General features: G+C 38.0%; 1 protein-coding gene across 1 annotated transcript in view; it reads right to left on the reverse strand.

Annotated features, from left to right (window-relative positions):
* ABCB11 (ATP binding cassette subfamily B member 11) overlaps window positions 1-24,322 on the reverse strand; it is a 139,810-nt gene that overhangs the window by 24,962 nt on the left and 90,526 nt on the right. Inside the window, exons 12-21 of the mRNA XM_072961107.1 lie at window positions 21,474-21,598; window positions 20,091-20,265; window positions 14,624-14,737; window positions 12,476-12,586; window positions 10,558-10,683; window positions 8,583-8,786; window positions 6,841-7,011; window positions 6,139-6,340; window positions 5,195-5,270; window positions 1,034-1,136 (exon numbers count right to left, since the gene is read on the reverse strand). Coding sequence (XP_072817208.1) covers window positions 1,034-1,136; window positions 5,195-5,270; window positions 6,139-6,340; window positions 6,841-7,011; window positions 8,583-8,786; window positions 10,558-10,683; window positions 12,476-12,586; window positions 14,624-14,737; window positions 20,091-20,265; window positions 21,474-21,598 — 1,407 coding nt within the window. The remainder of the gene's footprint in view (window positions 1-1,033; window positions 1,137-5,194; window positions 5,271-6,138; window positions 6,341-6,840; window positions 7,012-8,582; window positions 8,787-10,557; window positions 10,684-12,475; window positions 12,587-14,623; window positions 14,738-20,090; window positions 20,266-21,473; window positions 21,599-24,322) is intronic.

The following is a 24,322-nucleotide window of genomic DNA, read 5'->3' on the forward strand; positions in this document are numbered from 1 at the left end:
AGTAAACAGAAAGATGGAAGAGTCTGTAGATTGTGGGCAGGATGGAACAGGACTCAACTGGTTCTAAGTTTTCATGTGTCAAATAAACAGAAATGTTTGCTAGGTCACATGGTAACCAGAGAAGGTAGCTTCCAGCTAGGTTTGACAAAGCTATTCTTAGGGCAAAGCAAGGTGCCCAAGTTGATACAAACACAAATAATATGTAGTCATGAACTTTAAGCAGCTTACAATTTAGAAATAGGATAAGACAACAGAAATAAGGCTCAATAAGAAAACTGCCATGAAGACTCAAATGAAGAGTAATGGGGGAATCAAAAATGAGGCTGTCAGGGGTGGAAAATGAAGTTCAGTGATGAAGAAATGCTTTCAGGAGGAGGGATGGTCACCTTATGTGAAAATTAGACTGCGCCCACAACAGCAATGGATTCTGATGAAGAAAGTTTTATATTGTTACATGTGTTGATTTCTTCTATCTCTTTCACGTTTATGTTGTTTTGAATGATGTTAGAATTAATAGTGTTAATTTTAAATGCCCCTAAAACAATGATTATAAAATTGTAGGAAATAAACAAATGTCCATGAAACCTAATCAGTTCCTGTTAATTTAAAATTTGTGGTAAACTGTATATCAAATAGTTCTGTTGATCTTAAGAAAAATTAAAATTTTGAAAAAAGTTTTCAGATATTCTTAAAAATTTTTAAAGGATAACTACATAATCAAATAATTGCTAAGTACATGTAATTTGCCTATATTTATTAAAATGGTTCATCTAAGAACTATCAAATTAATCCTTAATTAGTTCAGTCTTAGTCACCATGCACCCTTAAAAGTATTTAATTAATTCGTGTTTCTTTAAAATATTATGTAAAATTTAGAGTTTTCATCAGGTCCTAAAGGCTTCTCCCATTTAGTTTGACTTAGTGAAACAATACTAGACAAAGGCCTTGAAAACTCATATTCTAGGTTTAAAGGGCATACGGTAGTCTCCCAGAGAGACTTCTTCCATTCCCCCATGAGCAACTGATGCCTGACCTTTTTGTCTTCTTCATAAGTAGACTTATGATCTATAACGCCTAACGGAGGTTCATGTCCCAGGTAAGAAAGCTGAGACTTGGAGCGTTGCCGGATGGAAGCTCTGTAAATAAACAGAAAGGTGAATTAGTCTGCAGATTGTGGGCAGGTTGGAACAGAACTCAATTCGTTCCAAGTTTACATCACTTGCATGAAATGAACAGAAATGTTTGCTATGTCACATGGTAACCAGGTAAGGGAGTTTTCTGATTATGTTTGATAGAGCTATTCTTAGGGCAAAGCTAATCAGTTTGGTTGACGTGGGCACCAAGCTAAACCCTGATTCAAAGTATACCCAAGGCAGGAGTAAGAAAAGGAGGGCCAAGTTGTTCCACAAGTTCACTAAAAAAAAAGGTTCAAGACTCAAATCCATTCCAAACTCACAGGGTTCTGTTAACTGCTATAATGGCAATGGTCCATCACTGTTACCTCCCTTCTGGCTGGAGGTTGCAGTTTTTATATCTCTCTTTCTCTCTCTCTTTCCTTCTCTGTCCCTGTTGTTTGCTTTAGCATAATACCACTGGATACAAATGGACTAGTAGGAGGAAACAGGGACCCTAATGAGACTTTCTCCAGGCTAAGTACTGCCCCTAGGGATAGATTTAATTAACAAATAACTTACTGAAATATAATTTAGCTTGATGTGTGCATTCATTCGTTCAACAGAAGTTTATTGTGCACCTACAACATGGAAACCAACGCCAGGTGCAGTGGGGCATACAAAGACTGGTCAATTACAGATTTCTCCCTCAAGGAGACTAAGATCTTTTAGCTATGCATGTTCTCAACCCTGATACAAGGAAGAATGTGGTAAGTGCTATAAGGCAGGTTTAAATAAAGAGTACGGAAATTTAAAGGAAAAAGGAATGTATGTCAGATGTTATCATGAAAGGCTTCATGGAGAAGATGGTGAAGGTAGGATCTGGGTATCTGTAGGCTAGTGGGAAGAGCACTGCTGATTGAAAGAACAATAGAAGGAGGAGCATGGAGACAGGGTTACCAGTTACACACACTTAGTATACGGCAGATACAGGAAGTGATTGATTCGGGTTGTTTTGTTTTTTCCCTGAGATGTCTGGGAAGGAGACGCCTATTCTCCTCTAGGTTAAACTCGAAAGCATGTAACACTGGAAGTGGCTGTCAATTACACCAAGACCCCAAGGAAAGAAGCTCCCTGAAAAACGAAGACAATACTGAAAAAAAGTAGAGCTGAGAAGGGAAGAGGGAGAAATGGTATGTATCCCGGACAAATCATTGAAGCCCCAGCCTTGTCTGAAGCTAAAGCATCCTTGGACTATTTAGTTTTGTAAACTTATTCTTTCCCTTTTAAAGATTAAACCAGATTGTCTTATGTTTTTAGACATTTGCAGAGTCTTAAGTGATACAGGCAATCCTGAAGACTTGAGAGAATGGACGTTACGTTATCAAAGCACGTAGTCCGAAGAAATACAGTGTAAAGAGAGATGTTAGAGGCAGGAGAACTGCATCAGCTGTGTTAGTGTGATCCAGAAGGAGCCATTCACAAGTCTCTCTGTATCATCTGCATCCAAGTGAAGTCAGACTTAAATAAATACCAAGGTGGTGCCTGCCAGTGATCTGTGCTCATCCAGCCTTCTTGAGAAGACACATCAGCTTCCTCACTCTAATTTGCTTGCATGGTCTGTTGATAGCATTGCCATCCTCTTAGTCACTCAGGTTCAACCAGGTGCATTTATCTCAAGTTCTCCCTCTTTCTTGCTCTTCCTCATTCAAACTGTTGCCAAGTCTCATCACGATCAGGCATGGAACCGTACCTCACTTAGACTCCCTGCTACCAAACTGACCTCTGGGACACCCAAATTCCCTCCCACATGGCCTGAAACTCTATAGAAATAGAGTCATTTTTTAAGTTAGGTAACTAAGGTCGAGATGTCATCTCCTGAAGGTGTGAGGAACAAGCAGGTGTCAGCTAGAGAGGGCAGAGTGCCTGATGGGGCTGAGACTTCAGGTTACGGGGTTTACAAAGAAATTCAGAGCATTTGAAGCCAAGGGAGGGGTATGTGGAGAAAGAGAGAGTGTCAAGATATAGTTGACTACCTCCTTCCCAGCTCTGAGCATGGAAGACCTAGATCCCTGTCCCCTCAAACTTCTCCTACTTTAATCTTTTATTTCTTAAATCTCTTTTGCTGTTCCCCACACCATTCTACCTGTCTAGTATAAGCTGCCCTAATGAGACCATGGACAGTAAGGATGCGAGGCAGGTGCCCTACCTGTCCCCTCTGGTCTACCATAAACACCAGAGTTAGATTTCTATCACACTGTTTTTCAGAAACCTCTAACACCTGCCACTTCCTCAGAAGCTGCGTACCACTTCTCACCACACAAAAAAGGCAGCTAATTTGGGAATATATGCCCTCTCTCTCAACATTATTATTTAGAAAGTTAATTATTCTCATCCATTAAATTGTTCTTGAACGCAAAGAAGGACTTAGCCATCAGAAGGACTGAAGCCAAGGAAATAAGATACAAATTAACATTTTAGTTAGTCATCTTTAAAAATATCTTATTGTGTTTGCTAATAGATCTTTTATTTTTAACAGACCTTACTCAAACTTATAAATCTTTCTCTCCAGGAGGTTAATAGCTACTTTCTGTTTATAGGTTGTATATCTGGGTTTCTCCTGCTACTCATCAAAATGTAGAATTTGTGAGAACTAATAGCCAAATAGGAAATGTTTGTATTAAAAATGGTTATCTGGTCCTACTAGTAAACTGTAAGTAAACTACTTAGAATGGGAAGAATTTTGTTCATTTAAAAAATTAAGAAAATGTTTATTTTCTTGTTGACATGACCATGAGGTACATCTCTTTGCAACTTTAACTTAGTGATTAAGAGCTGCCTAGTCATTCTCTATGGTTAAGAAGTTAGTGGGTATCTTCAGATTGTGATTCTAATGAACTTTTTAACTTAATATTTTTTCTTCCAATCAGAAATGCCAGGTGTCTATAAAATTTGCCTAACAATTTTGGCAATTTGTAATAGCTTTTACTTTACAGAGAAACTTGAAGCTATTGCTTTACTACTTTCCAAATTAAAAAAATTCAATGAAACTAGCATTTCTTGAAATTTTTTCTGAACAGACTTGTTTTCAAAAAGAAGCATAAACTCAGTGTACTATTCTTTGAATATTAAAAGTATACACATCTGTGTTTGAACTACTTGGAGTTGTTACCTGAATATTATATTTTAAGCCTCTTTCAGCATTTCTCAATAGATAATTAGCTATCTTGAATGAGCAAGTCCTAAACTGAGCCTTTGTTCAGAGTACAGCCTTGAATTAAATGTTCTAGGCATAGTAGGCCATGGTAGGGAAATATTCTGTCAGCCTATTGCCTGCAAATAGTTTCCCACCTTAAGAAAAAAAGATCTTGAATAACATTTTCACAAGTACAATTACTCCTGGGAAGAATTCTTCTTAATATACAGACTCTTAAAGGAACTAATTTCTTTGAAATTCTTAAACCAGAATGAAAAACTAAATTTATAATCTTGTAATAACATACTCTAAAAATATGTTTTGGAAGTGCATACCCATATATTGATTCAGAAAAAAAAAAGTTCATGTTTAGGAAAATTCTCTTTAAACGTTAGACAACACATCTTATTTCAACTAGTTAAAGAATGATTTGACTTTGGATAGGTAACCTGGGGAGCAGAAATATTTGTAACCTATTGAGTGGAAACTGAATTAAAGAATGGCGTTAAAGGTATGAATTCGACCTCCGTTTAAGACAGTGTTTCATGCTACAGTTAGCTTTGGGAGACAAGTCTAAACACAGATTTTTTTTTTTTAAATCCTCTTTCTAAGCTCAATAAACATTTTCACTACTCAGTGTCTTTACCATGACCTCTATCCTCCATAAAATGAGAAGCGAAATTTAAACAAGAAATCTCTATGGATTGGAGACAGAAATGTCAATACAGCAGCCAAGGATTCTTTTGCATGTTCATATTACACAAGCCCCGGGACTGTGTTTAAGGGCTCCCCTTGCTGGACCTGAGACATCACCCGAGGACCATGGCTGTGAAGGGCTCCTAAGAACACTGGAAAACTTTAAAATCTGCTCATGTCTTGCACTTACCTTAGGCTAGCCTGGTAGCTCCCTCTGCTAAAGGTCTGTTTTCTCTCAAGTAAGGCATCTTCAGTTTCATCTTTTCCTGTTCAACACAACACGAGTGATTCCTTAGTGTGTATGATACACAGAACCACATCAAAATAAAATTATTTCCCATTTTGGCCTAGTGTATCATTACTATGTCTGATATGTCTATGTCTATGTCTGATACTATGTCTAAAACATTCCATTCACTTTACTGCAATAAATAAAACTCAGCACTTGTCCAGCACATTCTAACAAAAAATTTTCAAGATACTCAGCAAGATTGAATCTTCTGAACTGTGGGATAGCCTATGTATTATCACCATAGAAAAAGATATCCTAGAACTAGAGCCAATATAAATCACAAAAAAACTTGTAAGAGGCCCTGCTAGAGGTGGCAAAAAAAAAAAAAGGTAGACTCACCAAATTTTAAAAAAAGCTTTTCAGAGTAAATCACATGTGTTTAATGTATACTGTCATATTACCCCGTGGCGTTCACAAATCCAGATGTGATATGGTAGAGAAAGTTGAGCATGACTGGCTATAACGTATGTTGGGGTAAACCACCAAATCTGAAAATTCAGATTGAAAAAGAGAAGGCACACAAGGACCTGAAGTATCCATCCATGCTAGTGAAAATAAGCATAAAACTTTTCAGTCGTTGATCAATTCACTCAGTGAGGGAAAAATGGGGATGGAATTGGAGGTTCTTCCACAGAAGACCTGGGTTATATTTAGCTCTCTGAGTTGATGAGTAACTAAACCTCCTGAGCTTCCGTTCTTTCCTTTAACATCTATACAACGTCTCCCAAGGCTTTGAGAAGAACAAATAAGACACCGTATATTAAAATGCATAGAAATCAAAAAAACACTATAAATGCTAATGATTAAATATAGTGTACAAGCATAATGGAAAAGGCACTTGCCCGTTATGTCTTTTTCATTAAAGTCTTGATCTTCTTGACTTTGCAAAGTCATAAGAGTGAAGTAAACGCCTTTCCTTTCTAACAGTTCTTCGTGGGTTCCTCTTTCCACTGCTGTACCGTGTTCAAAACCAATAATGATGTCTGCAGCTCTAACCGTGGAGAGGCGATGAGCAACAGAAATGATTGTATGCCCGTGCTGAATCTGTAAGAAGGTACAGTGCACTGTTAGACGAGACTGTGAGACAGAGCTGACATTATCTGGACAGTCTCAGAATCCACAAAGAAGGCAGAGCCTTGGCCCCTGGGAAAACCCTTCTATAGGCTATGTAGACATCAGGAAATGCCAGCACACTTCCTTATGGCCAATAAGCACCATCACATGTTGGTCTGGGTTGCTGCTATTGATCAACAGCTAAAGACCAAAATGGTAATTTCAAAAAATCACGTATTATAAGCCAGACTTAGTAAGAGTTCAGATTTTACATGCGCAGCTTTTGGAAGCAAATCATAGTATCTCCTATTCGACTGTGAGGAACATCGTGGTCAGCCAGTATTTTCTGAACAGGCAGATGCACTGACCCACGCAGTCCTTCTCTGTCTCTCCTTCTGCCTCTCTCTCTCCTCTCTCCACAGCTGCCTTTCCTCCAGAGGCTCAAACATTTTCACACGGACCCGTAAAAGGAACTCAGACTTCCAACCAACCTCACTCAGCGCTTCTTGCACCACGGCTTCACTCTCGTTGTCCAGCGCCGAGGTGGCCATGTCCAAAAGCAGGACCTTTGGGTTTCGGACGAGGGCTCTAGCAATGGCTATTCTTTGCTTCTGGCCGCCACTCATCTGGCCTCCTCCTTCTCCAACAAGAGTGTCGAATTGCTAGGAAGAAAGTGACACTGACAACGAAGAGAAAGAATTTGATGGGTCCTGACTGATCTATTACCAGGGTCTTTCTAGCTTCCTCCTCAAGCATGAATTCCCAGGCCCACTTTTTAGTGAAAGAAATACCCTCTTCCTGAAACAGGTTATTGTACAATCAATATACAAGTGAAATAAAGATACTGATATTCTTCCATTCTGGGCTGTAAAAAATGTTCCTCTTTAGCTGAACTTCAAACAAAATGTCTCCACACCAGTAAAAGTTGATCAAGGTCCTGAAAAATCCATTTTAGAGGATTAAAGCATGTATCAAATCCTTCTCTCTTTTCTCAAGCTAGACAACACAACAAAACACAATACTAAAGCTGTCTATACATTATGCATGAAAGGTCAAAGAAGCTTTATAATCATTAGCACGGACAGCAAATAGCTACCGAGTATCTTGCCTGTCTTACACTGGAATCTCACAATGAGGCATTGTTGTCAGACCCTTATCTTGCTTATTATTTATGAGCCAACATGAGTTGAACACCTACCATGTAGGAAGCGGATCTGAGTTCTTTACACATCTCATCTCATTTAGTCCTCACCCATGAGGTAGGCACTGCTGTTCTCAGTTGATAGATAAGGAAATGCTGGGGTCTGAGGGGCAAAGTAACTTGCCCACGTTCTTAAAGCTTGCAAGTGGAGAAGCTGGGATTCATATGGAGGCAGTCTGATTGTCTGATTCTAAAGCTTTATACTTTTTAACCACTTGACTGTATCTCATACTCACAGCTGTAATCTTATTCACACAAGTAATTTAGAAGGCTGAATAGAAAGTATTCTAGACCACTGACTCTCAAGCCAGACCAGCTGGATGTGAACCTTGACTCTCCTGCCGGGAGCAAGTGATCTGACCTCTCATAATCTCAATTCTCCATCTGCAGATGGTGATTAATAATAGTATCTGCCTGACAGGATGATTGTGAGGGTTAGATGAATGAATAATATAAAGTAATTAGAACAGTGCCTGGTACGTAGTAAGCATGATATATATGTTAACTAGTAATAATAACTCATCTCTGACTTAGGAGACCATTGGCCACAAAATCCATAAAAATATGGTAATAGGGATTTGGGTTTTGTTGTTGCTGCTGCATAAAATGAAGATAAATGAGGAAATTTTGAAAATGTAAGATACAGTACCGGGAACACAATATTAGTTGCCTAAGCCCAAGAAAGTTAAAGAACAATGACAATGGTAGGCATCAAAAGCATTGTGCAAGTTATTGCCACATGACAAATTTATTATTTGCTTAGATAGATGCTTAATAGAATAAGGAAATTAAACCTATGTCAAATGGAGCTTTTAAAAGAAAGTTCCCCAGTATGGTAGACTTTTTAGTAAATTAACAACAATATATTTGCAGACAAAAGGGGAAACTCAAGATATGCTTCCAGGCATAAAATTAAAACACAACATTAAGAATTTAATAATGCACAAATCAAATGAAAAGTTCTTATTACTGTGTAACTGTTTTCCTTCTCTGACTTCCGGGTTTCCCTCTGGAGTGACAGGCCAGGGGTACCTGTGGCAGGTCCATGATGAAGCTGTAGGCATTGGCTTCCTTGGCAGCTTGGACTATATCTTCCATCGTTGCATCTTTCCTGCCATAGCGAATGTTTTCTGCAATGGTGGTGGAAAACAGAACCGGCTCTTGCTCCACTATCCCAATCTGAGCTCTAAGCCACTGAATGTTAAGAGAGCGAATGTCATGGCCATCCAAAGTCACCTAGAGAACAAGAACACAGCATCACATCTCTTGGGATCCTTCAGGGTTCTGAATCATACTGTTATGCTGTACTGACCTATGGGGAGGAAAAATAGAGACTGACAAGATTGCAATAGAAACAATTCCTCTTATAGTGTGGTTGTTAATATAAGAATGACAATATAAATTAAAATCAAGTATAGCTGTAGGACAATTCATTGTAGAAACATATCTAACATAAAGGTTATGTAGAAACACAAAACATAACTTAGTTTAACATGATTGGGCCAGGAATAGAAAAGTTTTTATTTCCTCAATAAAGAGTAGAGTCAGTTATTCACTATACTTTGAGTATTTCTGTCTTTTGATTTTTTTGTTTGCTTGTTTGTGGGGGGAGGTAACTAGGTTGGTATGCATGTATATATGGATTGAGTGATTGTACTGGGGATTGAACCCAGGACCTCGAGTGCATGCTGTGCACGCACTCTACCACTGAGCTATACCCTCCTTGCTATTACTACATTTTTACTTGACCAAAATGAACTTAAAAAGATACCATGAAGTTTCTTCAGTGTAGCACAAGGGAACTATGTTCAATATCTTATAATAACCTTTAATGAAAAAGAATATGAAAACAAATACATGTATGTATACACATGATGAGAACATTGTGCTGTACACCAGAAACTGACACATTGTAATTGATGGTACTTCAATTGAAAAAAAAAAGATATCATGAAAATAAGCAATGATCCTTATCTTGTATATATGTTTTAGAGAAAAACCTCACTTTCTGGCCAGATTGATCAAATGACACTTTGCTGTTCAAAAGCAACTGAAACTATAAGAAAGATAAGTAAACAATATTACTAGTAATAAAAACATGAAAATTTTACATCAAGAAACCATGATTTCTATATTTTGAGAGTGTAGTTGTGGTGGTATGTAGCAAAGAATATACAATCAGAGAATAAAGTGTGAAAAAGGAAAACTCTTTTGCCATATCACTGTAACAGTACATGCGTTATAGAGAACTCATTGTGTGAAAGTAATTTAACATACAATCAAATGATCCCATCTCCAGGTATCAAGGAGATGTTGACAGGAATGGCTCTGAGACAGAGTGAAAACAGCATAGCCTTTGGCATCCAACAGGTCTGGGTTCAAATCTGGAGCAAGTCTCAATCTCTCTGACTCTCTGTTTCTTCATTTGTAAAATGAGCATATTTATCTTTGGAGGCCATTGTGAAAATAAGTAATCATTTTTATAAAGTACTTGACATATAATATATGATAAACAGCAATTATTAATATTCATTTTTTTCATTTTTGTCTGTCAGATAAATACAAGGAGAAAGAGACTAAGTTGCTTATAAAATTATGTACTTTTGTTTTTTAAACTTAACTTCTCAAAGCAATAATCAAGAGCTATTTTCTGCTCATTCTGGCCATGTAAGCTTTCCTATACTTAGCATTTGGAGAACCTTAGGGAACAATAATTTTGTTATACTTCAAAGAAAGAAATGGAAGTATTCCCTCACTGAAGAGGCAGCAATACCATTTTGAATGTATCTGCACATTCAGTGACATCACTGAGCAAATGGACTGGTTATTCATCAAACACAGCCACCATGAAGGAAATTAATCTTGTTGATTCAATCAAAAATTGTTAAGTCAGCAATGCAGATGTCAGGATGGTCTCAGTGTATGCTAGGTCTCTGTGTTTGACCAATAAATCACCATTTGCAAACTCCTATTCCCATGTGTTAAGAAATTTCTAGGAGACACAGACCATGCCTTCACTGGGGTCGTAGAATCGCTGAATGAGCTGCAGTGCTGTGCTTTTCCCAGCTCCACTGGATCCTACCAGAGCGGTCATTTCCCCTGATTTAACGACCATGCTGAGGTTACTTAAAATCTGCAGAGAAAAGAGAAAAATAATTCTCAGATTGTCGGCAATTAGGCTACAGGTTAGGATGCTTTGTGACAACACAGTATGTGTATTTACTTATGCCCTCAAAGCAGTAGCCATGGATATCCAACAATAACTGGAAAAATTAGCAAACGGTGCATAGGATGAAGTATAAGCATTCAGTACACTGAGTAATAAACCAATAACTGTAGCCAACAAATAAAATGATGTGCAGTAACACTGTTGAAGTAAATAAACCAGGCCCACTTAGAACAGTATGTTCCAGAATCTAATTTAAGACATTTCTGACATGCCAGAATACCTCAAGGAGACTGTTTCAATTAGTTTAGGGAAGAAAGCCACTTAGCAGTAAAAGAAGAAGATTTTATTAAAACAAACTATTGGTACTGAGAGTAGACAATAAGTAAATGTATTTCAACTCAATCAGTATTTGTTGAAGAGCTATTATAAGCTGGTTCTGAATAGATACTATAAAGGAAGTTTTAGCCATCCACTCAGAAATCTATACTAAGTACTATCTTGTGATTTACATTTCACAAAGCACTTATATACATGCTATGACATTTAATGTTCATATATGATATAAAACAGTAATCAGAAACATACTTCATAAACTGGGAGTTCAAGACTTGCAGATACTGACTGGTATACATAAAATAGAGAGACAAGTTTATACTGTATAGCACAGGGAAATATATTCAATATTTGTAGTAGCTTATAGTGAAAATGAATATGAAAATAAATATATGTATATTCATATATGACTGAAGAATTGTGCTGTACACCAGAAATTGACACAACATTGTAAACTGACCATATCTCAATTAAAAAAAAGAAAAAATTTATACTTTGGAAATGTTATCAGAATATGTACCAATGTTTAATATATAAGTATATATGTATGATGTACGTACGTATGTATGTATGTATATATTTACCTACATTACAGGTATGTAGTATTAGAATTAAGTTGCATGGGATTGAGTTCTGCAGGGATAACAGAAATATCATTAAAAAAGAGTGGCTAACTATGGAAAACAGTATGAAGTTTCCTCAAAAATTAAAAATAGAAATTCCAGCAATTTCATTTCTTTGTATCTACCAGAAGAAAACAGGAAACTAATTTGGAAGATACTTGCACACCAATGTTCATTGCTGAATTATTTATAATAGCCAAGACATAGAAGCAACCTAAGTGTCCATCAGTAGATGAACAGATAAAGAAGATGTGGTAGATATATACAATGGAATACTACTTAGCCATAAAAATTAAATCTTGCCATTTGTGACAATATGGATGACTCTAGAGAGTATTATACTAAGTGAAATAAGTCAGACAGAAAGAAAACTACTGTATGATCTCACTTATACATGGAATCTAAAAAACAGAACAAACAGACAAAACAAAATTTTAACAGAGAACAAACAGGTGGTTGCCCACAGGGGAAATAAATGAAGGCAATTAAGAGGCACAAATCTGCAGTTATGAAATAAATAAGACATGTGGACAATAAACAGCATAAAGAACATGGTCAATAATATTGTAATAACTTTGGGGACAAATGGTTACTAGATTTACATATTATTGTCACAAAGGAATGTGGTTTGTGGCCTGAGGAATGACAAGACACCTGAGTACACTTCCAGAGAAACGTGCATCTGTTCTTCTTGCCTGGAAAATGAGTCATGCTTCAGAAAAACAAGTAATCTGTGGCTCTAGAAATGAATCATCAAAGAAGAAAATGCTGTTGTTCCTGGAGAAATGTTTGGCACTTACCTTCACCTCTGGTCTGGAAGGATAGTGGAAGGTCACATTATGGAATTCGATTTCACCCTTAATTCGATCCAACTTGTAACCGTCTTCTGACATGCAGTCAATGAGGGGTTTCTGGAGTGAAACATAAAAGGGCTATCTATAGCAACAACACTTACACACATTTACTATCCATCTCGGTTTGAATTTACTCATAAAACAGAACCACCACCAGGTAAAACACTGCAGTGATATGCTAAAGGTAAGTTGCTTCCACATTAAATATGTATCAATAATAGCAATAATCTCACTACCATTTATTTAGAAATTAATGAGATACTATATAATAGTATTAATATATTACATTTACATGTATAACCAACCTTACATAATTAGTATATAATTAATTATAAATAAAAATGTCAGTTAGCATATAATTGATATAAAATATTATGTTAATTTACTTTTTATTGTATATTACTATGATATATTATCACATAATGACAATATAATAATATATAGTATTGATCTATAATTAGTATATTAGTATATAATATGTTGGTATCATTATGGATTATTATAATATTGAGATGCCATGGAAGACAAAGTACAAAGTGTTTCACTGTGCTTTTTTCATGTACATAATTGTCACTGTAACCTAACTAGATAGGTGCTATGTGTATTTGTTCACATGAGGAAGCAGAGGAGTCTCAAGAGGTTAAGTATGTTGCCTAAGGTCACATAACTAGTCAGTCAGGCCAGGGTCCAAGAGTTCCCTATATTTGAGTATCTATTGTAGATGACGATTGAAACTAATTGAATACCCTCACGTGGTGTTTCAAATACTAACAACTTTCAGCTAGTACGCTGAAGTTCGCCTCCATGGCTGTTAACAGCGGGCCTAATTTAGAACTGAACCACACTAGGTAATCAGACAAGCGTGAGGGTCACCTGCCGCTACCAGAACGCTCCAGGGTCACCTTCTTCCCTCCCACACTAGTGAGAGAACTTCATCGTATCTTTATTTAGGGCTACAGTGTCATCTAATTCTTTCTTCTGTAGTCTCTAGTAAAGATAATAAAATCCTTTCTAAATGGCTTAATTTTTAGTAATAGCTTCAGGGGCCTTTTGGACTCACTTTACTTGAGCATATAACGACCCTAAGAATGAGGCAGAATTTGAATGGCTCAACACATCTGTGTGGTTTTCAATAGTCTCCTTATACCCTAATAAATAAAACCCCAAAATATAAAACAGAATGATGAGCAGTTTCCTCAGGCAGGTTATATGTCTCATAACTACTTAGTATTCAGGGGCTCACAGAGCACCTCTGGATTTCCAGGGCTTCTGACTCAGCCCAGGGCATTTTTTCAGTGAGGAACAACATACTGCCACCTTCTTCCTTGTGGTCTTGGATTTTGACTTTTCTAGCTTGACCTTCAAAGTGCTTCAACAGATTAACCAGGAAAATGCTAGCCAAGCTACCAGGGTCCTTTACAAACTTACAAAGACTTTCTGTCATTTAGAAGTTAATCTAATCTTATGAACTTGGCCTTAAAGTCCTACATGATCTGGCCCTTTCCCATCCCTCCAGCCTGTCTCTGGCTCACTCTGCTCAGTCACACTGACTTGGTGTGCACAGTTTTAGTTCCCTGCACTCACCATGATCTTTTCCAACCTGGGAGTCTCATCCATGAATACCCTCCTCCTTCTCACCTCCCAGGCATCACTCCTCTCCCAAGTCCCCCTTTGCATGGCTGACTCACTCACTTCCTTTGGTTCTCAGCTCAGCTACTACCTCATCAGAAACGGTGTCACCATCACTCAATCTAAAGGCTCCTTCCCCACCCCAACCACTAACACACTGACCTATTTTATTTCCTTCATTGTACTTAACACGGTCTAATATTGTCTTATCTTTGAATGTGCCTGCCTCTTTGTTGCCTATTTCCCATATAACACGAGAGCAGGGGCTTTATTTGTTCTATTTCACTCTTGCATTCACAACTCAGAATGGGGTGTGACTCTTGACAGCACTTATAAAGTATGGCTGAATTAAGGGCATTGGGATAGTCCCTCCTGCTTTGTAACACTGAGGATAAACTCCTCACGAGTTCATTCCTCTCCCCACCCCCAACCCGCTAATGGCCTTTACTTTTGTCCTTTACATACCCGGTCTATTGTCTCAAAAATGCTGGTGGCTGCTGCTCGCCCCGCAGCAAAGGCTTCCAAACAGGAAGATGCATTGCCAAGATTTAAAGCTCCTACTATGACACTGAGGAAAATCTGAAACAAAAAGAGAGATCCACAGTTTTCATGTGTTCTTGTCAATTTCTAAAGTGCTTGCTGTCACTTGGGCTAATCCATGTAAACTCAAAGATTTCTCAGAAGTATTCTTCTGTGGGAGGCTGAAAGCTGAATAGCTCTTTGGAAACACTGGGAATAGTATTTGTTTTGTAAAGTATCTCCAATTTTTCTGCTCTTATGATTTAAAAGACTACGCTATTTTTGACTGAGCATCATTAGTCTACAAAGAAGAGTACGTTTTTAAATGAGTAAGAGGTCTAAGCAAGGCAGCAAATGGAAACTAAGTGGGTTAGAGCAGTGAGAGGAAAATCTGATTCCTTACATAAACATCCTTATAATGGTTTTCTGCTTAAGAGGTTGCTGAAACAATAAGGCACTATGATTAGTTTGATTGACCTAGAGATTGGTACATGCAAAACAGACCTACTACTAGTGCTATATTACTGCTAACCAGTGTAGTTATTAGGATAACTACTGCTATACAACTACTTGCAATAATAATAAGGTATGTTTCTAAGTGCTTTACCTGTATTATTTCATTTAATCCTTATAACAGAAGAGGAAACAGAGGTGGAGGCTGCCTAACTTGCCCAATGTCACAACATGCATTAAGTGGTAGAGCAGGAATTGAATCCAAGCTCTAAACTGACATTTTGTCCAGTTCCCAGGCTCATTTGCTGCTGCAGCACACAGTGGAGTGGCCAGGTTCCTGTGCAGAGCTGAGGAAGCTGTCCTTTGACTCACTAACCTGTCATCTCATTGAGTAAGGGGAAGGCTACCTGATCACCACCAGATGTTCCTACCCAACAGCACTCTGTTTTTATCAGTGCTGTTTATAAAGGAAGAAGCAAAGTGGCAATTCCTCATGTTGGCTTCTAGGAGGAGCACAAGACTCTTTCTCTCCACCCTTTCAACCAAAGGATGAGTGTTAGTCACGTGACTCACATGGAGGCTGTTTCATTGACCACTGAGGACTGGAGTTATTTGCTGAGTTAAAACAAAGGTTGGCTCCTGCATGACTATCATCTTTTTCAGGTCATCAAATGATCCTAGTCTGCAGTGGTTTCCATGAGCTGGTTTCTTCCCACTGATTATATCCCATCAGGGCAAAATACCCCCGAGTCCCTCTCTGTTCTCTTTCTTCCTTCCTTTCTTTCTTATGGCTGGACCATGGGGCTTCTCAGAGCCTGTCAGCCATCTCCTCCCTCTCCAGTAACCTCTCTATTCTATAGGTCAGGATACAGTGGGCCCCCTCTTCCCTTCTCCTTGAATTCCCTACTCTATGCAAAGGGACATTCTCTCTTCATCTTTCTTGTTCCTTTTTCATAGTTATGGCACATACTTCCTCCCATAGGCAGATTGTGTAATCTCTCAAGCCCCAATTTCTTTATCTGTAGCACAGGGATAATGACTGCATATAACTCATGGGATTGTTATGAGGATCAAATGAGATAATGGGTGCAAAGGTGATTAATCCAATACCAGCCACCTAAATAATAGTGATGATGATGATGATGATGATGAAAGAAGTGATTCCACACTTAGGAAGTACTAAAGTGGACAGACAGAATGGTACTTCTGGTCTAATTTGTGTTAAGACTACCTCCATCAGAGGTCTTCCTACCTGAGCAAAGGAAGCCTTCCACACATCCTAGATTAGGGGTCGGTAAACATTTGCTGTAAAGGGCCAGATAGTAAAGATTTTAGGCTTTCAGGCCACATGGGCTCTGAAGCAATTACTTAGTTCAGTTCCTTGACTACATAGTACAAAAGCAGTCATAGACAACAGTAAACAAATGACTGTGGCGTGTTCCAATAAAACTTTATTCATAAAAATGGGCCACAAGCTGGATTTGGCTTGCAGGCCATAGTTTGTTAACCCCTGGTCTAGATTCTAGACTGACTCACTAGTGGCCCAAACTGAGGTTTGGGGGTCAAACCCTTGCTCAGCCTGGCTTTACGAGTATTACCTCAAATGAACATCTCTCTCTGGATTCTTAGGGGAAGAGTGGGTGAGACAGAGATACACACTTATTACCACCACAGTAGCTAGCATACATAGACCATCATTTCTCACCCAAAATATCATACTTTTTGGCCCTGTGGACAGTAGTGTGGGAAGAGGGAGGGCAAGAGAGACCTCAGGGGAACAGTTTATCTGTGGGTGTGCTATGCTGGAGAAAAGGAGATCTATGGGCCCTTGGAAGATGGATCCAGAAGCAGGAAAACAGTGGTTAATGGGTCAGGCCCCAGAATCACAGAGACTTGAGTTCAAATCCCTCTGTGTGCTACTTGGCATGTATTTCTCAACCTCATGGCTCCATTTCATTTGTAAGTGGTACCATAACAGCATCATTCACAGAATGAACTTGTGAATATTACACGTGGTAATTATATTCAATACTTCACTCAGTGCTTGACACCTCGTACACACTGAATAATGTTCCTCTCTATTACTGCCGTTACTTTTTCATTACTGCCGTTACTTTTTCATTACTGCATCCTGAAACTTAAGAAGGGTATGAAAGAACATCCTTCTGCACCATTTTGCTCCCTTTCATCTTTTTTCCTAAATGATCACAGAGTATATTTTTTGTCCATGTACAAGTGATACTAATTACAGTCATTTATGTGAACTACTTACCATTATGCCCAATTACCGGGCCGCCAATAATGATTTTGTGCATCACAAAATGTATTAGATTAACCTAATTGTTAATTAGCTTAGTGGGTTAAAAACACTCAGCTCATGCAAACTCAGCTTTCACAGTTTGCTGCTCACAGCCAAAAACTGAGTGCATGCACAAGAGAAAGAGAGAGAAGGAAGGAGAGAGAGAAACAAAGGGAATTATCACCAACGATCATGCTGTTAAAGGATGTCTCTCGTCTTCCCAAAGAAAAATTTCTTAAGGTGTAAGTGGAGGCTCGCAAGGAGTAAGGGGTGAGGTTAGCAATCGATGATTAAAATGTTAGAGAACATAGTATGCCACGTCTGTGCTTAGTAAGTACTCAAGAAATATCAGTTGAGAGAAGGAATTATTTACAGAAGGTATAGAGTAGCGCACAATCCAATGGGCAAGAAACTTGAAGGTGAGAACTTGTTACATGAGTTAAACAAGGATTCCATTAGACCGAGGTGGCTTTAATGCCTTAGCAGCCTGCATAAACAAACCAAAAGCTGAGCCTGAATGCCTCAAGGTTAAGAAATCAAAATCTAAGGACAGCTGATCACAAACAGCCAATTAGGCTTTCCCAAATAAGGCAATTGCTTAAGCTATAGCCAGTCAAATAATTCCCTGGCTTTGTTTCTACCTCACTCCTTCTAACCACCTCTGGCTTGGTGTCCCAATTGGAATCATTTTTGCTCAGATAAACTCCTAAAAATTTTAATATGCCTCAGTTTATCTTTTAATAGAAACAAAATTGGATTTTTGCTAGAGACAGTTACCAAGGGTTTTTTTTTAATTCAGTGGTTCCAACTGCAATTGTGTATTATTTAATTTTAAATTTACCAGTTCATTTTTCCCTCTAAACTGTTATTTGTGCACACTTCTGTCCTCTCCTTGCAGGCAAGGAATCAAAGGAAGGATGTCTCTTCTCAAAGCATGTTTTTCTGCAGAATAAGCAGATACAAGCAGCTGAAACCCACATTAGCTACTGGTGTCTCTAATTTGGTAAAGCTGAAATTTCTTAAGAGTCACTAGATCAATATAGACAAAGGACTTTATAGTCAGACTTTAGACCTGCAATACTTTCACTGGCTTTTCAAATGTGCAAAGCTACATAAAAGTTATTAAGAAAGTGGTTAAATTACAATAATGGTAACACTTTCCATCTATACTATCCCTTAAAGTTTATAAAACACTTCAATGTGTATTATATTTAATTTTTTAAACAAAGTTGAAGTGATGTCAGCTGTTTATCTTTCAAAAAAGAGCTGAATTTTTAAAAGTCATTCTTAGTGTATTATCATGCCTCTTAATGAAATAAAGTCAATGGCTTAGAATGATTATGGCTTGACCTCTAATAATCATTTTTATTTGCAAATGAAATTTCTATTCCATTTTCCCTGGAAATGTATTTCTATCAAAGCAGCACGTCTCTAATTGTAGGCTTCCAACTGGCAAATTTCTGGTATACAAGATTTTGGTATTTTGCATTGTTTAACTGGTGTCTGTCCTACCTAGAATCTGGAGCCAAAATATTTTATTTAAAGATCTTATATGAAATTGCTACCATGCTTTTTTAGTTAATATGTAAAACTGAATAATTAATAGACCGAATGAAACATATATTTCATGTTTTACTTCCCTGACCTCATGGAGCTTGCTGTGTGAGGGTGGGAAGGGATGGGAACCAATGTAAATAAATGCAAGTGTTCAGTTTCATTCAAGGGCTCAGGAGGAAAAGTTCAGCAAGCCATGCAAGAGAATAAAAGATTGGATGGGCACAGATAGCGTGACTGGGAAAGTGCTGTCCAGCTGAGAATCTGAAAAATGACAAGAATCCAGCTGTAATGTCAGGGGCCATAAGCTAAGGGGGAAAGGTCTGAGGATCATGAGCAGGAGGAAGAGCTTTCTCTTACCCCAGCCACTCCTGGGTACCCTGCCATTCCCTGTCAAGATCCCTGTCCCTCTGTAGCATGTAAAACCATTCGTCATTATGCAGCTACGTGAATATTTAACCATTGCCCATCTTCCCCACTACTGTAAATTCCATCAGGGCAAAGATCCCATTTCTTTTGCTCACTATTGAATCCTCTGCACTTTGTATGAGTCTGGCACATAGTAGATGCTCAATAATTAATTCCTGAAAGAACTAAAAGGATACTGAAAATTAAAGTGGCAAAGGCACTAGCAATAGCTTGGCTATAGTGCAAGTGAGAAATGTTTGCATCACCTGTTCAGTTGAGGATATTACTGACTTGGTATTTTAGTAATTCATTTTGTTTCACAAACAGGTCCATTAGCACCTGTCTTGTGCTATCAGTAGGTTCAACCACATAAGCTGTTAATTTTTAGTTGAGAGTTCCCTGACTTTCCATTTTCATGGCATATCATTAGCTTTTGGACTCAGTTAGAAAAATCATTGTTTTACAGCTATAAATCTTCCATTGACTGGAAAGCATTAAATCGTGAGTCTCATCAACTCAAATGCTCAGCATCCCTTTAGTATAAAAGGCACGCATATTGCTTGTTTCTGCAGATGGACTCCATCAAATCCTTGATGATTTCCTCCCTCAGACACTAACAGAATAAACAAAATGCCTTAACAGTGGACTTTCCTGAGATACCAGCAGGAAATATCATGTCTTCGTCATCAAGAAAAGTACCTGGACGAGGGTCCCTGCTGTATATTCTCCGTCATCCAGGACGAGTTTGGAGCCGTACCAGAAGGCCAGTGCGTAACACAAGAAGATGAGACACCACATGAATCCAGTAAAGAATCCCATCACTATCCCTTTTCTAATTCCCCAACGCTGGGCGAACACAAGATTTTTCTCATACCTGTGAAGAGAAAAATGTGAGTCTATTTCAGCAACGGCAGCAGCAGCTCAAGTTAGAATGTTTAAAACAGGCCACAAACAGTGGTTTTAGACAATGACTATAAAATCACAGAACAGCTTTGGGGGAAAAAAACAATTACTCCAGGGTAGTGACTTAAAATTTATTTCAACCCAACAATGAAAAGTGTGGAAGGGGTGACACCTAACAAAGTCTCACTGATTACATCTTGGATGAGGACAGTGCTGGCAAACTTTGCCCCAAGAGGAAAGAGTTTTCAACACAAATGTTTGAACATGAGGTCTCTAGTACCATTTGTGTCTGAGTTGTTTTATTAAGTCACGTGACATGAAGGATACTATCTTTCATAGTGGAGGAAATATGCTATCGAAATCTTTTTCATGAGAAATAAGGTAACGACTTCACAAACCAAAAGTAGCAAAAGGGGTAAAAAGGAAAAGAGGATAATCTGAGATTGTAAATCCTATTCCCTTTCTCATCTGGTGAATTTGGTAGCAATTGAGAATGACATCATACTAGATCTATAACATATAAAATAAGAGTTTAATTAAATTGGTGGTTATTTTATAAAATCAGTACCTGGCATCTCATAAGCACTCAATAAATACTTGATAAATGGAAAAATAAACAAAATCAAGTTTTTAACACCTGTGTTTTGGTCATTTAGGTTTCAATTTTCATGAAAAGTTCATCTCCTAGAATGATGGTCTATACTGTATCAAAGCTCAATATTGTTCGATTCAGTAGAAATCCTAACAGACTTAAAAAGAGCACATAGTACAGTAGCTGAATAAAACATGTTGAATATAAAAAGTGTCCAATAAAAATGTGTGGAATTATATTTTAGATCATATAGGCTTTTCCTCTCTGGGAGCAGACAACATTAGGACTGGTATGAGGCATCATGTCTGTACATACACACCACTGGAGTTTGAAATAAGTATCTAAACTAAGATAGCTTTCTAAAGACCACTAACTATACCATCTTCAAAAACACATAGCTAAAGGCTTGGGAGTTCTCGTAAGTACTTTGACCAATCTAATGACTTCACTTAGCTACCTCTTGAACAAAAGCTTTCCCAGGGCACCATAGCAAGGTGAGTTAGCTACTTTATACCAAATGGGAAGGTTCAGGGTAGTATGTGGATCAACGAAATTCAGGAAAGTGGCAGACATCTCAGTTAACCAACCTTTCCACCTCTCTTTTCTCCCCACCAAAAGCAGCCACTGTTCGGATGGATGAAATGACTTCATCAGCCACTGAGCCTGCCTTGGCGTAGGCCTTCAACTCGTAGTCGGTGAACTTGGAGACACTCTAAAACCCAAAGGAAAAGAGTACAATGTGAAGACCAGGTAAAGAGGTAAGTCAGCCTGCCACTCAGTGACTCATTTAGCAGAGTAAACACATGGCATGGTTTAATCCAATACTAGATTCTCACTGCAGCAGCCGTTTACCGAGGAAAGAATTTAGTCCAACTTTGATCTGTGTTAAGCCTCACACGTGGTTGTTTGGTTGCTGATACGTCAAAATGACTCCATTAAAAGTCTGCCTCAAAAAAACTCTCAGCATAAGTCCCAAACAGGGTACTCTGTGTGACCACAGTGTTACAGTTACCATATTAATGAAGTTTTCAAGTCAAACCATGTCACATTTCATTGCTATTGGCCAAAGGCCATGTCACACTTTACAAACACCAGATGCAGAGACTGGAGACCTGGGCGGCATCATACTGCTTAGAATCTAGAGTAGAGAGAGGTTCTGAGCACACAAAGGCATGATGTTGCTGAGGTGAGTCCACGGGAGAAAGATTCAGATAAAAAATTTCACCATTTTGGCCCCACTGAAGTAGGGGCTCAACTAAGTAGCTCTGCTTGTTGCAAAAGGAAATAAAAAGGCCTTGCACTTAAAATTAAACTTATTACTTTTTCTAAAATTGGACTTGGATTGAGTCCTAGTTAGAATCAGCCATCAAAGAATTTCCTGGCACAGATTAAGAAACAAGAAGGGGAAAAAGCAAATGTAAAAGAGTAACTAATTCAGCAACCTAAAAATATATATAGTCCCCAGACTAGGGGACTTTATCACCCAAGTTTTCCCAAACTTTTAGCAGAAAAACTCTTTCCAAACCAAATCTCAGACAGAATTCTAACATGCAAAATAAGTAGAAGTAGTATTTTATTACAATATATTTCACAAGTCCACATTTGATATAATTTGTGAATTGAAAAGGCAGCAATAAAGGAAAGTTAAACTATTTCAATTGACATTAAAATTTGAATTTGAGTGGTATGGAGACACTGCACTTTTTACCACCATCCTCTTCTAATTTATTTTTGAAATATGCATAGGTAGCATAGTAATAAGAAAATTAAGTAGTTGCAAATGTTATCAGTTTGTATTGTAACGGCACATTAAGAATCTCTAAGTACTTCAAGTAAATTGATATAGGAGCTTAAAAGATGCAGACTGGGAAATATCTAACAATTGCTCCTGTTTCTCATTGTAAATATAAAAGTCAGAGAAAGGCATACACAATGCATGGTAACTTCTAACATGTCAACTATTGCCCCTACACCTTTTTTTGCCCTGCTTTCGAATTCAGCCTAGTGAAATTGCTCCTATTATTTGACACAAACATGCACAGACCTGAATTCAAGAAGAAACCAGTGCCAGAAATACAACATTCCAAATTGATGACACATTTACAAGTTGAAATATGGTCACTGAGGCAGCAAGAGAAACTGCCTGTTTAAAACCAAGTTAACCAGGCTATGGTTTAGTCTCCAACATGTTAACATATGACATATGATCCATTTGAGTATGAATATTAATTTATCATGGGTTTGAACAAATTGAATGTATTTGGGGGGAAAAAAACCTGAATCAAATGTTTGCAGAATCCCCAAAGACCCTCTGCAGAAGTTGAGGCTTCCCTGGAGTGCAGCTGGAAAGCATTTGGTAGGAAAGACTGTTGTAAAGTTTGCATGATATGGTGGATGGGGACAAAAATAAAAGCTAGTATCTCTTTAGCAATTAATTCTAGGCCTGATGCTGTGCTAAGTGCATAACATGGGTAATACCCTGAGAATCATCACAATGAGGCTGGGGGATATTATCCTTATTTCAAAGATGAGGAAACTGAAGTTTTGACAGGTTAAACATATCTCTCTTGAGCCAGGTGGTAAAGCCAGGTGGTGACCTAGTTAAGTAGAATGAGCTCTTTGTTGTCACTCTGTATTACCTGGGAAACATTTGAGTAATATAGCCAGCGGATTGTTAGAGAATATTTTGCTAGAAAATACCATCATGGAGACTGGTACCTGTTGCTCAGTGATGTGAATGTGTGTACAGCTTTTCACTTAAATTCTATTCTTGTTTACAGCAAATTATTAGCATGCCTGCTATCTAATGTGGCTGCTCTGAAAGTAAGATAGGATAATTTCTCAATCCTTGGGAGTGTTTTTTTTTTAACTGGGATGACCCCAAATTCCTACTCCTACACTTTTTCTTGGCCTGCGTAACCGAAGAATGGGGTCTGTGACTGAGATAACTCTCTGAATGGGTCACATACACCTCTCTGAAACTGATCAGATGGAATGGAGAACACAGTGTGACTGCAGAAATCTCTTTTGTGTGCTTGTTACTGATCTGGGTGTATTTGCTGGGACTCTCTGAGGGCAGCTTCTGAGTTTGAGAAATGTGGGAAGCCGTAGGTGTACTGGAGGAGCTGGAGTCAGGCTTCCTGGGGTTTGAATCCTGCCACTCACTAGCTGTGCAGTTCCAGACAAGTCCCTTTACCTCTCTGAGCCTCCATTTCTTATATTTTAAATGGCATTAATACTTCATAAGATTGTGTAAAGATTAGAGATCATGTATATGAAGTGTCTGGCAAAAGAGTAAATGTTTAATTAATATAGTTGTTGTTAATAATACAATAATATTTATGTTATTATAATATCATTAATCTATGGAATGTTATTTGATACTAAGTAATAATCAAACAAAATAAATCTCAAAATTGTAATAATGGTGTTGACT

The sequence above is a fragment of the Vicugna pacos genome, chromosome 5 (assembly GCF_048564905.1).
Source record: "Vicugna pacos chromosome 5, VicPac4, whole genome shotgun sequence".
NCBI lineage: Eukaryota > Metazoa > Chordata > Mammalia > Artiodactyla > Camelidae > Vicugna > Vicugna pacos.